Below are 15,800 nucleotides of genomic sequence, written 5' to 3' on the forward strand. Positions count from 1 at the left end.
ATATTTTTCTTTTGATTAAAAAGAACAACAACAACTTTTGGGCCTCAGAAAGGGGCAGGCAGCAGGCAGGGTTTGGCACAGGGGTTGCAGCTGGCCACCTGTGGGATGAAACCCAAGCCTGACAAAATATATCTATTTATATATATTAGAGATACATACATCAAGTGTTCTTCCTGATTCTGCGAAATCGTTTTGGAAACGATTCTGTGTGTATACACAAATACTAGTTTCAGTAGCAGAATAACCATGGATCCCTCACAATATCTGGGTTTTTCTTAACCACCCCTTCTAAAGTTTCCCTAGTACGTTTGCAATAACAAACATGAGAAACTGGTATATTCCCTTCACCAAATGTCCCCCGGGCGTAATTTAACTGCTTATCCTGTTTTGCTGAGTCCCCTGGCCATCCTGTCCTGTCGCTACAGAGCCCCCTCCCGTTTCGACGTCTACCCTTCTAGCACGCGGCTGACACCCCGCCCAACGTGCGCACCGAGTAGGTCCCAACCCACTGGCCATGCTCCCTCATCTGGGCACCCAGCAGGTCCCAACCCGCGGGCCGCGAGCGCTCACCTGGACAGCCTGCCGGTCCCATCCCGCGGGCCACACGCGCGCACCTGGGCACCGAGCGGGTCCCAACCCGCGGGCAATGCTCCCTCACTCGGATCCCAGCAGGTCCCAATCCGCGGGCAGTGCTCCCTCACCGGGCCGCAAAGCAGGTCCCAACCCGCGGGCCGTGCGCGCCTCACCCGGACACCTAGCGGGTCCCATTCCGCAGGCCACACGCGCTCACCCGGGCACCGAGCAGGTCCCAACCTGCGGGCAATGCTCCCTCACCCGGGCACCGAGCAAGTCCCAACCCGCCGGCTGCGCGCGCTCACCTTGGCACCGAGCAGGGGGCGGCGCGCGCTAACCCGGGCACCCAGCAGGTCCCAACCCGCGGGCAGTGCTCCCTCACCCGGGCGCTGAGCAGCAGGTCCCAACCCGCGGGCCGCGCGCCTTACCCAGGCAGCCGAGCAGGTCGCAGACGGCGATGGCGCGCAGGATGCGGACGGAGGCCGGCGGGGCTGGGGAGGGGGCCCCGAGGCCCGCGGGCCGGCGCCGGGGCAGCAGCTGCAGGAGGCCGAGCGCCAGACTGCAGGCGCCGCTGCCCAGGCACAGCGCGTGGAACGCCCGCGGCTGGAAGCTCAGCACCAGCTGTGTGGCGGCGTCCCGCGTGGGGCAGCAGAAAGTCCCGAGGCGTGGGGAGGCCATGGGCCGTGCTCGGGGCCGCGGCTCGGGTCTGCCCGGACCCCTAGCGGCCCGCCGGAGTGAGGTGCTGGGCGGGCCGGGGGGCGGGGGCGGGGGGGATCATGTGCCCGCGCCGCTCCCCCTGCCCGCGCGTGCGGAGAAGGCGCGGGCCTCGGCGGGGGCTGTGCGCCCTCCGCAAACGCCACGAGGTCTCACGAGGGTGAGGGGGGGGCTGGGGGCGGAGGAGGAGGGGGAGGAGAGGGGGAAGAAGGGGGAAGAGGAGGCGCTGCGGGAAGGAGAAGCGCCCCAGGCCGGGCGGCTCAAGCTCTGTCCACTTCCCCCGAGCCTTCGCCAAACCGGCCCTCTCGCCGTAACTGACCTGACCAGAGAAACGTGCCTCAGTTGCCAGCCTCTCCCTGGTTGGAGCCGACCTCCCTCATTCCGGGCGATACGGGCACCGGAACACGTTCGTCAACCCTGAGGCGAGGCCTTCAAACGGCGCCCTTTCGAGCTCCGGCGCCACGGAAACAATCCCGCAGCCGCAGGGTCTGCGTGGAAATTCGAACCTTGGACAAAGACGGGGACGCTTCGACTAACGAAACAGACCTGTTTTGCACCTGACTGTTCGGTGTTCCGTTTTCACTCAGCTTCAACATAGGTTTGGGCATTCCAAATAAGCTTTCAAGAGTAATTACGGTTTTTGTAAAAACGTATTCAAGTTGATTCCGATTTCTTAACTGTTTCTGTGTGTTTCACTACGCACTGAAAATCAAGCTTTCTTTTGCACGCACAGAAGTTTCAAAATTATATCCTCACTGGGCTCCTGGCTGGCTCAGTCCGTGGGGCATGGGGCTGTGGGTCAAGGACTTGTGAGCTCCGGCCCCACACCGGGTGCAGACATTACTTAAAAAAAATTAATTAAATTTAAAAATTACATGATCACTAATGACAACAGTAAACATACTGGTGAAGTTAAAAAACAAAAACTCTTCAAGGTTGAAAAAAAACCCATCTAGGTTATGACTTCACTAACCAAAGCTTTATTTAAAACAACCCCCACCCCCCAACCCCGGGAACCTGGGTGGCTCAGTGGGTTAAAGCCTCTGCCTTCAGCTCAGGTCATGGTCTCAGGGTCCTGGGATCGAGTCCCGCATCAGGCGCTCTGCTCAGCGAAGAGCCTGCTTCCTCCTCTCTCCCTGCCTGCCTCTCTGCCTACTTGTAATCTCTGTCTATCAAATACATAAATAAAATCTAACTTTTTTTTAAAAAGTAAAAAAATAAAACAACCCACCCAAACCCTATCAGATTTATCATCTAATAAATTAACAGGCCCACTGGCAAAGCCCAAGCAGCCACCCTTTGATCTCTGACCCCAATAAGTGGGCCCCTCTCCAGGTTTTCTCCAATCAACCAAAGGGAAGGCAACCTCCCACTGTTCCCACCCCCCAGCTCATGAGACACTTAAATGCAAACACATGCCCTCCCACCCAGCTGCTCAATACATTCCCACCCCCAGCTTTGCAATTTTAAGTAAGGCAAGACTTGGGCTCAGCTACCACAGGTCTGGGCTTCCCTGTCAGATTTCATATAGGGACACACTGCCAGATGGGCAGCTGCGGAACCCAGCACTTCAAAAGGATCCGACTTGGCACGTCTATTAGCAGGGGCAGCTGCTTTGATAGGATTCTGGAACAGACATAGTCAAAACCTTAACTGCTCTTGGGGATTACGCACTTGCTTGCAAAACATCATGGGAGTTCTCCCCACACATCCTCAGAAAGCATGAATCCTGCTGGTTTTGGACTGTGGATCCCCACCTTCCTTTGCTCTTGGAAAGCAGAGATGGCTTCTGGGGGACAGTGTGTGAAATGTGCTTTCAAAGAGAAAAATGACAATGGGGGGTCTGTACCCTGGCCCTGATGCCCAGGGTCTGAGTGGCCAACCCACACACAAGTGCGACAGCATTTCCATCTCTGCTTTGCACCCAAAGTGCACAAAGCCCGCCTCCCTGCACCCACGTGCAAACCTGAGGGCTCTGGATGGCTCGGGTGCCAAGGAGTCAAGGCTGAGGCTCCCGGGGGGTGCAGGGGTGGGGGGGGATTACTACAGACGAAGAGTCCCAGGCCAGATGGGCTCAGATGATTATGGACAGATGGACTTCAGAGCAAACCTAAGGAAGGCTGGATGAGAGACTAAACTTCAGCTGTGAGGAAGGAACTTGCAACGCGTCTAAGAAATAAAAACTGACCGGATGGAACTAGAGGATATGACGCCGGGTGAAGCAAGTCAATCAGAGACAGACAATTACCGTATGATTTCACTCATATGCGGAATTCCAGAAACAAAACAGATGAACATAGGGGAACGGAGGGAAAAATAAAGCAAGACGAAATCAGAGGGAGACAAACTGGAAGAGAGTTTTAACCCTAGGAAACAAGCTAAGGGTTGCCGGAGGGGTGCAGTGTGGGGTGATGAGGTAACTGGGTGACGGGCACGAAGGAGGGCACGGGATGTGACTCACACCGGTGTCATACGCCACTGATGGATCACTGAGTTCTGCCCCTGAAACTCATAACACCCTGTATGTTAATTAACCGATTTTAAATAAAACTTTAAAAAATAAAATAAAAAATAATATAAATTTAAATAAATATAAATTTAAAAATTAATAAACTGTAAATAAATAAAATAAAAATGGAAAAATAACAAACTTGTGCTGGAGTGCAACTACAGTATGAAAAGGTAGACAGGTAAAACACACACACGGGAGGTGGAAACATCTGGAAATATGCAGATGTGAGAAACGCAGTGCTACTGCCAAGCCAGTGAGCCAAGCCCGAACGGGGAGGATCTGTGTCACGACCCTCGGGAACTTTGATGTGTGCACGCCCTTCCGCCCTCCGCAGTTTACCAGCCAGATTCCATCTCTCACCTTCACCCTGGGCTGCCCAGGAAATGCTCCACTGTCCTGACCGTCCTTTGCCGCAGCTTACACCTTGCCTGCCATCACACTTGATCACGCACACTAACGGCTGGAGGCGGCTCCGGGGCTTTCTTGTACAACCTGCTTCTCCCGGCAAACCCCCTGACACCTAGAGCTCTGAATTTAAAGGACTGATTTTGGGGGAAAACCTCAGGTCTGCCACAGAATGGAGGGTCCACCGAGATGTACCGGGAGCAGCAGCACTAGTGAGGAGGGGGCAATTCACAAAACCCCACTGTCTTCAGAGCCCATCAGTGGTTAGGCTCTATGCTCCGCATTCTGCGTTCATTGTCTTATTTATTTATTTGTTATTTATTTATTTGACAGAGAGAGATCACAAGTAGGCAGAGGCAGGCGGGGGGGGGGGGGGAGGTAGGCTCCCTGCTGAGCAGAGAGCCCTATGCGGGGCTCGATCCCAGGACCCTGAGATCATGACCCAAGGCTTTAACCCACTGAGCCACCCAGGTGCCCCCATTGTCTTATTTAATATACAGAATGAGCCTTTCGGGTGGGTTTTACTGATCCTTAAACTGATTGTGGACAGTATGTAAATTAATGGGGATGGCTGTGTTCCAATAAAACTTTATTTACAAAACCAGTGAAAACCTAGACATCTCGGCTCCTGTAGGTCTACCCACAGGGGCTCTGGCTTATTCAGCAGTTGCCCCACACAAGGATGGGTTCCTAAGCCCAAAATGCAGGAAGGTTAACACCTAGTGGGGCAGGCAAACAAGCCAATGAGGGATGGGAAGCAAGAAGCTACAGGCAGAGAAACTGGTCTTACTTCCTCCCTCCCTGTGGAAGTTTCTGAGCAGAGACTACATACAGCCCTTAGCAACCAGCTGTGTTTCTTAGGAATTTATGGTCTACTCAGAAATGCACAACCTTTTTTTTTTTTTTAAGATTTTATTTATTTATTGTGACAGAGATCACAAGTAGGCAGAGAGGCAGGCAGAGAGAGAGGAAGGAAAGCAGACTCACTGCTGAGCAGAGAGCCTGATGCGGGGCTCGATCCCAAGACCCTGGGATCATGACCCAAGCCGAAGGCAGTGGCTTTAACCCACTGAGCCACCCAGGTGCCCCAGAAATGCACCACCTTTAATTTGCTCTTCCTCCTTTCCTGTTTTCCTGCCCTTTTGTCCAGGGATCCCAGGATGTTCTCCCGTAGAACACAATTTGCTTCAAGCTCTGCTTTCTAAGGAAACCAGGCTAAGAATCTGCTCTCCTGATGGAAGGATCTCGGCTGCTGCAGCCAGAGCCCTGCTTGGGGTCCGTCTGGTGACCAGCAGCATCTTGGCCTTCCAATTCATTTCAGTTCAACAGAAATTGACTGAGTGCCACGTGCAAACTGGACAGCTCAAGAGACAGGCTTTGTCCACTGAATAAGGGTGTTATCAGGCCTTAATCAAGAGGACAAAGGCATTGTCGATGCCTCATGAACTAATGAAAGATGTAAGTGGTGTAGGGTGGAAAGAGATAGGGATTGAGTATGGTTTAAAATGGAACTGTACTCAAAAAAAAAAAAAGAAAAAGAAAAAGAAAAAATTAATGAGGCGCCTGGGTGAGCCTGGGTGGCTCAGTGGGTTAAGCCTCTGCCATCCACTCAGGATATGATCTTAGCGTCCTGGGATCGAGCCCCGCATCAGGCTCTCAGCTCAGCGGGGAGCCTGCTTCCCCCTCTCCCTCTGCCTGCCTCTCTGCCTACTTGTGATCTCTATCTCTCTTTCAAATAAATCAATAAAATCTTAAAAAAAATTTTTTTTTAAATGTGGATGTAGGATAAGTTTTTTTTTTTAAAGATTTTATTTATTTATTTGACAGAGAGAGATCACAAGTAGGGAGAGAGGCAGGCAGAGAGAGAGAGAGGAGGAAGCGGGCTCCCTGCCAAGCAGAGAGCCCGATGCGGGGCTCGATCCCAGGACCCTGGGATCATGACCTGAGCGAAAGGCAGAGGCTTTAACCCACTGAGCCACCCAGGCGCCCCTTAAAAAAAAATTTAAATGATTTCAGAGCTGAGAATAAAATGCATCGAGTGCAGTGTGCATCCTGCTGCAGATCTCCTGGAAAACCTGACTCTGCCTGTCGGGATGGCTGGGCGAGGCCACAAGTTTCATGAAACTGTTTCTAGCAAGTGTCCAGAGATGTGGATGCTGCTGCTCAGTGGCTCTTACTTGAGCAGCAAGGTCCTAGAGCTTGTATCTCAACCTAAAAACAGGAACCACCAGGCCACATTTAAATGTGGGGAGGACTTGGTTCAAAATGGCAGAAAAACTATCAACATCCAATGATGCTGAAGAGCATTCTGAATGCAAATGGCCAGTCAGGGACGGAAGCGCAGGGTGCACACTGAGAAGCTGCCGCTGTCCTTCTGGTTCCCAAAGCCCCAGTGGCTGAGAAATGTTTGGGACTCACCTGGAACAGAAGGCAGGATGCTGGGGGGACAGGGAAGCAAACGGGAAAGGAAGACGATGCCTAAGGACGGCGAGAGACAAACAAAAGTGATTTTTTGTTGAGGAAGGGAGAATGGCCTGACAAGGTTCTCAGGTAGCTTAGAGAGACTTTCCACCCTGGTCTGGAGACCAGGGTTCTGACAACTCCTACCGAGGGTCTAGCTCGAAGCTCGTTTTGCTTAGGTGAGTGGTTCAGTGTCTTCAGACCGCCTATCTTATCGCAAACGATCCCACCTCCTCAGACACCATCTAAAATGCGGTCTTCCTGAAAGCCTACTAACTGGCTGTCAAGTAAGCCTCAAGTAGAAGGCAAACAGGATTTGCTTCACAGATACTGGATTATTCTTTTTCTTCCTTAAGAGTTTACGTATTTGACACAGAGACCGAGAAAGGGAGCACAAGCAGGGAGAGCAGGAGAGGGAGAAGCAGACTCCCCGCTGAGCAGGGCGCCCAATGTGGGACTCGATCCCAGGGCTCTGGGATCCTGATCCAAGCCAAAGGCAGACGCTCAACCAACGGAGCCCCCAAGCGTCCCTGACTTTTCAATTCACAGCTAGATGTGCTGGAGCGCAGCCATTCCGCAAAGAAAATACAACAGTTAACAGTGTGATGCCTTAAAGGTACCAAAAGCAATTGTAGAGAATTGTTGCAACTGTAGAGAAAGTTGTAACTCACACTGATGATTGAACACGGAGGAAAAAGGAAAACAAAATGTATGTGAATCTGTTGTGAGATGAGTAGCGAACACTATGATTTTAAAGTAAATATTTAGGAGCAGCTGGGTGGCTCAGCTGGCTGACAGCCTTTGGTTCAGGTCACGATCTCAGGGTCCTGGGATAGAGCCCCATGTTAGGCTCCGCGCTCAGCGGGGAGTCTGCTTCTCCTTCTCCCTCTGCCACTCTCCCTGCTTGTGTTTTCTCTTTCAAATAAATAAATAAAATCTTAAAAGTTTTAGTAACTGAAAGAATGGAGCCACAGGCAAATGGACAGGCATGAACTAGTAAGGACAGTTCAGTGGTGAGTTAAGTCAAGGGCAGTGTTTTCCATCCATATCAGCATTTTATATGCTTCTTTGGGATGTGCATGCAAGCAGAAGTAATTCTACAATTCTTCATGTAAGAAACAATTATCCTTGCGTTTACATGTCTGAAGACATTTCTGTATCATTCTTTATGATGAGGAATACTGACGCGGCCAGTGCAGCGAATCGACCAGGAACGTGAGGGTAAGAGGATGGTGAAAGAAGAAGACTTGAGAGACAGAGATGGGGGCAGGAGGAGCACTGAGGAGGACGTCCAGCAGAGCCGACTTTATTCAGGGCAGAGAGGCATTATTTAGCCAAAGTAACAATTTTCAACTGGTTACAAAAGAATTTGCTACATGCACAAAAAACCTCCGGACTTCCCCATTACCTACTTCTCAAGGTCTAACTGCAGACCCTCTGGTTTCCTGTGAGAACTAGTGAGAAACAAACAAGGTGCACCGCAGGCAATGGCTGATGTTAGTACAATTGTCCCGTATTGATACAAAAAGTAACAACAAACCTGAGAGTGATCTATGAGCCGTGCTGGAACAGCAAGGATCAGTTAAGTGTTTATGACCCCAATCAAATTGCTCTCATCTAACTAGTAAACCTGTGGGAAGTCACGTGGGCGAGCGCACAACACACAACACGTAGCACAGACCCTTTCTCAGTGCTACTCAACTTCTCCGTCCTAAGCCTTTTGTTAGGCTACTCGGACTTTAAAGGAGACACAAGTCAGGGCCTGGTTTGGTCCTCGTCTCAAGCCTTATCGCGGCTTCCCACAGAATACCAGCTTTTCAGTTCAATTCACCAGATTCTAGATGCTGACATTCGGACCTTTCAGCTTAAAAAGAGAAAATTCTTTTTAATGACTATTTCTAATGCCCAAAAAAAGAATGTAATAAATTTGAGGCCCAGTGCTCAGCTGTGTATTTGAATTCAATTGACAAACACACGAGGACAATTAAGGGCAAATTCTTTTACATAAATCTGTCTTTGGAGTGGCTTTCAAAGTACACACATACATACATTAAAGGCACAGACAAGATTATCTCTTAATCTCTTAACAATTGCAAAAGCATTACATACCCTTGACTGGCAGCCAGATTGGACTTCAAAAATGTTGTGTTTGTGCTTTTAAAATCATGGATGATGGAAATGACTTATCCAATCAAAAGTTAGTAAATTCATTCCAATTTGAAATTATGTCTTGACTGTATACATGTTCTTGAATGTCTTACGTTCTTGAATGTCTTATCTCCACTAAAGTAAAAAAGACGACGACAGTGGGGCGCCCGGGTAGCTCCGTCAGTTATGTGTCTGCCTTCGGCCCAGGTCATGATCCCAAAGTCCTGGGATCCATCCCGACGTCGGGCTCCCTGCTCAGCGGGGAGCCTGCTTCTCCCTCAGCTCCTCCCCCTGCTTGTGCTCTCTCACTTTCCCTCAAATGCATAAATAAAACCATTTTTAAAACCCCCCCAAAACCGGAAAAAAGGCCAGTCTAAAGCCTAGCTGGTGAGAAGCCAGGAGGGACGGTTTCTGAAGTTCAGTCTTAGTGACTAAGGATGCGAGCTGCAAAGAAAGATTTGACATCGTACACGCGCACAAACACGGCAGCAGGCGTCTGTGGGAGCGGCTGGAGCCCGTCGCGCAGACCCCGAGGCGAGGACGCACGGGAAGTTTGCAGGGAAAGGCAGGAAGGAGCAGAACCATGTGATCCTGAAAGGGAGACCCAGCACAGATTTGCTGTCAAGGGAAGTCCCGTGAGGGGTGACTTGGGTTCCAACCCACAGGACTTGCAGAATTGGTTCGGCCATGGTAGTAATCCACACTACTTACCAAATGACCCGAATTCAGCGGCCGAAAGCAACAGACATTTATTGAACATCCCCGAGTACAGAGCAGATGCTTGCTTTGTCCTTTCAAACTGTTTGTCTTTTAGCATGCCTTGCGGCTCTTTGTTTAAAGCTGGATGTGGGGGCGCCTGGACGGCTCAAGGGGCTGACTCTTGGTTTTGGCTCAGGTCATCATCTTCGGGTTGTGAGACTGAGGCCCACCCCGGGCTCCGTGCTGGCTGTGGAGACCGCTTAAGACTCTCTCCCCCGCGCCTGCCCCTCACTCCCTTAAAAAGAAAAAAAAAGGGGGGGGGGGAGGCTGGACATGATGTCATAACGCGCTAGGTAAAAAGAATCGGGATAAACAGGCCATTAGTGGTGTCGTCAGGCGACGGGGAGGAGAGGCAGTTCTGGGATTGGTCTCAGTCTTGTAGTTAGCCTGTAGCCCTTGGCTGTGAACGACTCTTCATTGCGGCCCCCACCAGGGCCTCAGGAGACTGAGGTTGGGGATTTCCTTTCCCCAGGGTGGTTAGGTTCCAGCAACCCCCCTCTGTCAGGGTCAAGTTTCTCCCGAGGGCAGGTCTTGCTCAGAACGACAGAACGCTCTGGCAGACTTCAAAATGGCCCCTTCTGCCCTCCCGCTGCAGGACGCACAAGCCGTCTTGTCTCCGGTCCTCACTGTGAGAACCTGGTGGAGCCCCACGAGGCGAAACTCACAAAAGCGCGGGGACCGTCTACACTGAGCCTCCAGCAAACCGGTCAGTCACAGTTTGCACTTTCCTACCTCGGCAGCGATTCCTGTAGAAGCTTCTGCCCATGGGTGGCAGCTCCGGGAAGCTGTGGCTGTCCGCATCTGCCTGTCCTTTCAGTTGGCGGGGGGGGGGGGGGGGGGGGGTTCCAGTTTGTTCCGTGACCTCACTTCTCTGACAGATGTACGAAGAGACGGTTTTTTGGCTCGTCGAGGTTTCGGTTGTTAGGCTGAAGCGGTGAGCGCAAGCTCCTTCCGTGCCAGACGGGAAACCAACAACACACACTCCCTCCCTCCCAGCTTGTGTGGCTTAGGAGTCCAGGCGTGGCTTAGCTGGGCTTCCCCTTTTGGGGTCTCTCAACGGCTACAGTTAAGACGCTGACTAGGCTAGTCTCACCCGAAGGCTCAAGCGGGGAAACGTTTGCTTCCAAGTGCGTGCTTACATGTTCAGTGACGCCTTTTCACTCTTCATGGCTGTTGGCTGGGGGCCACCTTCCGTCCCTTGGCGCACGAGTCTCTCCACGAGGCAGCTTCCAGGAAGGCGGCTTCGTCCGTCCAAGCCAGCAAGTGAGAGTCACAATGTCTGGCAACAGGATCGCCGAGCGGGTGTCCCGTCCCCTCGGCCGCACCCTACGGCTTAGAAGAGGGTCATGGGTCGCGCTCGCACCCAGCGGGAGGAACACAGAGTGGCTGCCTGCAGGCGGGTGCCCTGGGAGGGCATCCTCACGTGTGTCCACCACACAAGAACGCCGGAGCGCCCACTCCTGTCCGTCAACCGGGAAGGGCGCTCCCGGGGGGGGGGGGGGGGCACCTCAGATCCTAGAACGTCTGGTTGCCCGGGCGCTCCCAGAGCGGCGGCCCCGAGGGCTTCCTTCCTCAGAGAGCCGCAAGGCTGCCCGCTGGAGCTCACGGAACGTGTCAGCGGGCGGGAAGGATGACCTCGCCCGCCATCCCCAACTGCATTTGCTCGGTGTGACCCTGGAGAACAGACAAAAATGCTCAGGGTTGGCTATAAAGCTTTAAGAGAGTAAAACGAGCTGCAGTGGCTTACACCTTGCCGCGGAAGCCCTTCCTCCGTCCGTGGGGCGCTGAGGAGCTTTGCAACAGGCCACACAGTGCGCGGGTTTCGAACCCAGGCTTGGCGCTCAAAGAGCCGCTCTGCGGTTGCTGCCGGGTGGAGTACGGACCTCCCCGGACGGAACTGGGAGAGTCTTGGCTTGAAGGAACCTTGCCCTTTCCTCTGACAGAGACACGGGAATTCACAGATTGAGAAAGAGTGTCTAAGAGCACATCTCCAGTTCTGCAACAGGCAGACTAGGAGTCCGTGAGCTACGTGGTCTCGGCCTGACGGAGACCAGACGGGGCCGTGGGAGGGAGCCGGCGGTGGGCTGTGTGCCCTGAGAGAAGTCATCCGGCCCTGGCGCTACCTGCCCGCCTTCCCCAGCCGGCAGCATTAAGTCAAGGTCTTGCTGAACTCTCCCCTCCACCCTGTGGCTCCGCTTTTTACCTCGTTTCACCCGGAAGGCACAGAGGAGGTGAGGAAACGCGTCCGAGGTCAGGGCGCGGCAGAGGTGAGAATCCAATCCAGGCAGGCTACACCAAAAGCACCTGAATGAAGGTCGGCCACGGACGGCTACAAACCAGTCGGACCACGGAAATGCGTCTTCTCACGCCACCACGCTGAAGCAAGGAGTCGGCGTTGGAGAAGCTGGAGGCAGGTCACGGGTGGCCAAATTGGAAGCCGTGTGACCGGAACTGCACTTCGCAAGGAAGTATGGCCGGGGGCGGGGGGAGCTGAGGAGGTACACGTAGGGTACGTGTCACCTATTTCAAACTTGGATCAAATCTGACGTTTCTTTCGCGGCACACTATACTGATACGGTGAAACGAGAGGACTGTCATTTCTGGGAGGACTGTTATACACTCCGCGGCTTTCATCTACATGAGAGTGTCAAACGGCAGATAGCGAATGAAAAGAAAGAAACACACTCAGATGTGGGCTAATTTTGAAATGACTGCTTCGCTGGTACTCGAGTGGCCACGGGTAGGGAATAGGAAACCCACATTAACCTCAAGGGTTTGGTCTGTGGTTAGAAACACAGCGTGCTGGGAGATAATATACCCTTACGTCAACCTGGCCGTGAACGCTGCGGAAACATCTGTCTGGTACCCACGCTACAGCACGTGTCTGTTTCAGAAGGGCTGAAAGGCGTTAACACAGAAAACGGGGGTCCGCCAGTCCTCTGAAGGGACTCTGATCATTTAAATGCAATGGCTCTCCCCTGCCGTATTTTTGGGTCTCACTGCATTCCCCCTAGTTGAACATCCAGCGGAAACCATGTGTATAACCCGAGTTTCCCAAACTTAGGACACGTCTTTAGTCCATCACAGGAATCAGAAATTGATTCTTAGCGGCCCAAACAGTACATATTTTTGCCTTTGCAAGCTACAAGGTCTCTTTCACAATTATTCCATTTCTCTCAAGGTGCTTTACGTTGACTTAATCAAGCGTCTTTATTTGGTCTTAAGGATAGCCTGTCCAGGTCTGAACTTGTGGATACCATGGAATCAGTGTGACTTCCCGCAGAACACCTATGCATTGTCAAACCCAAGTTCTTGGGTTTTTGTTTTTTAAGATTTTATTTATTTTTGAGAGACAGCGAGCGTGAGAGCATGAATGCAGGGAAGAGGGAGAAGCACACTCCCTGCTGAGCAAGAAGCCTGGTGTGGGGCTCCATGCCAGCGGGGATCATGACCTGAGCCAAAGGCAGGCGCTAACGGACTGAGCCACCAGGTGCCCCAAACCCAAATTGTTAAAAGAGTGAACCAGGAAAGGGAAAATTCTTGCTGTAACTTGACAGTGAGAAACCTGGCAGCCACCTCCTTACCCATGTAATAAGGTGACAGTCACAAGGGACAAGCCATGTAGACGTCCAGGAGTCCATGACACGGTGTGCGGAGAAGGCCACATCATCTGTGTACGTGTCTTCCCCCAAACCCATAACCCAGTCTAGTCATGAGAAAACATCAGACAAGCCTAAATTGGGGGACATTCTACAAAACACCCGGCCAGTCCTCAAAACTTCTGAGTCACAAAAACAAAGGGATGATGGAGACCAAAGGGGACATGACAACAAGGCGCACAGTGGAGCCCTGGGGACCGAAAGAGGACACTCACGTGCCAGCTGGGGAAATCCAAACAGGAGTTCAGCGACCAGGAACAGACCGGCACAAGGGGACGCAGGGGCTCCATTCAGTACCTTTGCAACCTCTCTGTAAACCTCAAATTGTTCCAACAGAAGAATTTACTTTTAAAGTTAATCACACAGTATTTCCTGTGGCCCTTCCAACATGTATAATTATGCAAGAGGAACCATCCCGACCCGTTAAGTGTTTAGAAACTTCCCCTGTCTGCCTGGAAGACATCTGCGCATTGTAGTAAAAACTCTGCCGCCCTTCAGCCAGCCGGCTGCTGGTCCTTCCTGTTATTTCTGCTGCTGGTCAAAGACGTCTACATTCCTTGAAGTTCAGGTGAAAAGATTCAATTGAAACAAGTATTCTGGCCCATGGCCAGCGACGGAATTTCCCGCATCCGAATCAACAGTCCCTCCAACACCAAAGACGCAGTGGCTTCCGTTTCCAGGGCCCCTCCTTCCCACAGGACATCTGAACTATCCCAGCGCTAAGGAAGCACAGATGGCCCCTTTCTCCGTGTCTGTGTGTCTGTGGCCGTGTTGGCGGGTGAGAGGGAGGGAACGCAGGAACATTTACCGAGCTCCGCAGCGTGACTTCCCTGGCTGCTGTTATTTTATGCCACAGCCCCCCAAGTGTGCTCCTGGAGGGCCCGCCTAGGCGTTGCGAAGGACCTTGTTTTTTATTTTTTTAAGATTTTATTCATTTGACAGACAGAGATCACAAGTAGGCAGAGAGGCAGGCAGGGGGGGGGGGGGACGCAGGCTCCCTGCTGAGCAGAGGGCTCGATCCCAGGACCTGGGATCATGACCTGAGCCAAAGGCAGAGGCTTTAAGCCACTGAGCCACCTAGGTGCCCCTGTGGAGGCCCTTGTTACAAAAATCCAAGTGCCAGTGTGCCCGGGTCACTCAGTGGGTTAAAGCCTCTGCCTTCGGTTTGGGTCATGATCCCAGAGTCCTGGGATAGAGCCCCACATAGGGCTCTCTGTTCCGTGGGGAGCCTGCTTCCTTCTGTCTCTCTGCCTGCCTCCTGCCTACTTGTGATCTGTCAAATAAATAAATATTTTTTTAAAAATTAAAAAAAAAAAAAATCCAAGTCCCCTGTGCTTTCTCTGAGAGCCTCACAGAAGTAATGGGTGTTTTTCTTTTTTTAAAGATTTTATTTATTTGAGAGAGAGAGAGAACACAAGCAGGGGGAGTGGCAGAGGCAGAGGGAGAAGCAGGCTCCCCACTGAACAGGAGTCCCACACAGGGCTCGATCCCAGGACCCTGGGATCGTGATCTGAGCCAAAGGTAGATGCTTAACAGACTGAGTCACCCAGGCGTCCCTACTCTGGGTTTTTCTCTCTCAAAATGTGGAGTACAAAATAAAAAGGCATTCCACAATCACACAAACGATATCATAGCAAGGGAGGTTTATGCTGTATTTGGAAAGAGTATATCCAAGGATGTCTTGAAATCTCATACACAGACTTATTTTTTGCTGCTTAAAAATTGCTGTTGGCTTTCACTAGAACCACTCAGACAGTATCTGGGACTCAGGTCTCATATTTCTATCCTGCGATTTCGTTGGCAAATTACAAGAAGGCTGGGTCAGGGAAGGTGTTTGAGATTTGAAAAGAATCTTTCCCAGATACAATGTTTTAAATGAAGGTGAGGTTGCCGGGCTGCTGTCGAAACTCCCATCCCCTCAGCGCATGCCAGTCCCTGCTCTGAGCTCTGATCTTCCATGGCCCGCGCTCCGCCTCTGACCTCCGCTCCCATGGAGGGTGGCGGACACCGCCCACGCATGGGGCTGCTTTTTTACCCCGCTTTTCCTCCTCTCATCAACTCTCCTTATTGAGTTTTGAAACAGGGGTTAACCAGTTAGTCTCTACCTTCCCAGGAACCCCGGGCTTCTCAGAAAGCAAGATCCCCCACCCCATACAGGGACCCCAGGGAGAGAGAAATGAGAGCAGACTTGGGGGCCTACACACCTGCATGACTGAGGGAGCCACTCAGATCTCGAGACGTTGACTTCATCTCCCAAACTACAATAACAGATGGTTTATACCCCCACTACCCACTCCCTGAGTAAAACTGCTGTCTCTTGCAAAGAAGTCACCATTCAAAATCCCTGCTTGGATCTGGGCAAATGGGACCTGTCAGCCTAAGCAGTAGTCCCGGGTCAGGCCGGAGTTTGCCCCTGTAAGCTGGTCAATTTCGGGAAAATCGGATATGTGGGGACATTCCCCCGGTGGACGGGGAGGGCGCACGCACATGCTCCTGAGCCCTCTGTCCCCCCGCTGCCCTCTGTGCGTGTCTGCACAAGGCACAGTAATCAACGGCACTTCCGGAAGTGC

General features: G+C 52.1%; 1 protein-coding gene across 7 annotated transcripts in view; it reads right to left on the reverse strand.

The window, feature by feature from the left end:
* GPR143 (G protein-coupled receptor 143) overlaps window positions 1–15,800 on the reverse strand; it is a 68,082-nt gene that overhangs the window by 46,112 nt on the left and 6,170 nt on the right. For 2 of the 7 annotated variants that reach the window (XM_045996476.1, XM_045996473.1), the window contains exons 3-4: window positions 11,775–12,061; window positions 10,304–11,245 (exon numbers count right to left, since the gene is read on the reverse strand). The exons of 2 other annotated variants lie outside the window; for them this stretch is intronic. In XM_045996476.1, coding sequence (XP_045852432.1) covers window positions 10,304–10,337 — 34 coding nt within the window. In that variant the 5' untranslated portion in view covers window positions 10,338–11,245; window positions 11,775–12,061. Of the gene's footprint in view, window positions 1–1,001; window positions 1,313–10,303; window positions 11,246–11,774; window positions 12,062–15,800 lie in introns of those variants that run through there. 3 more of the 7 variants (XM_045996475.1, XM_045996474.1, XM_045996470.1) reach the window with 3 other exon arrangements.

Source organism: Meles meles, chromosome X, assembly GCF_922984935.1.
Source record: "Meles meles chromosome X, mMelMel3.1 paternal haplotype, whole genome shotgun sequence".
NCBI classification, from domain to species: Eukaryota; Metazoa; Chordata; class Mammalia; order Carnivora; family Mustelidae; genus Meles; species Meles meles.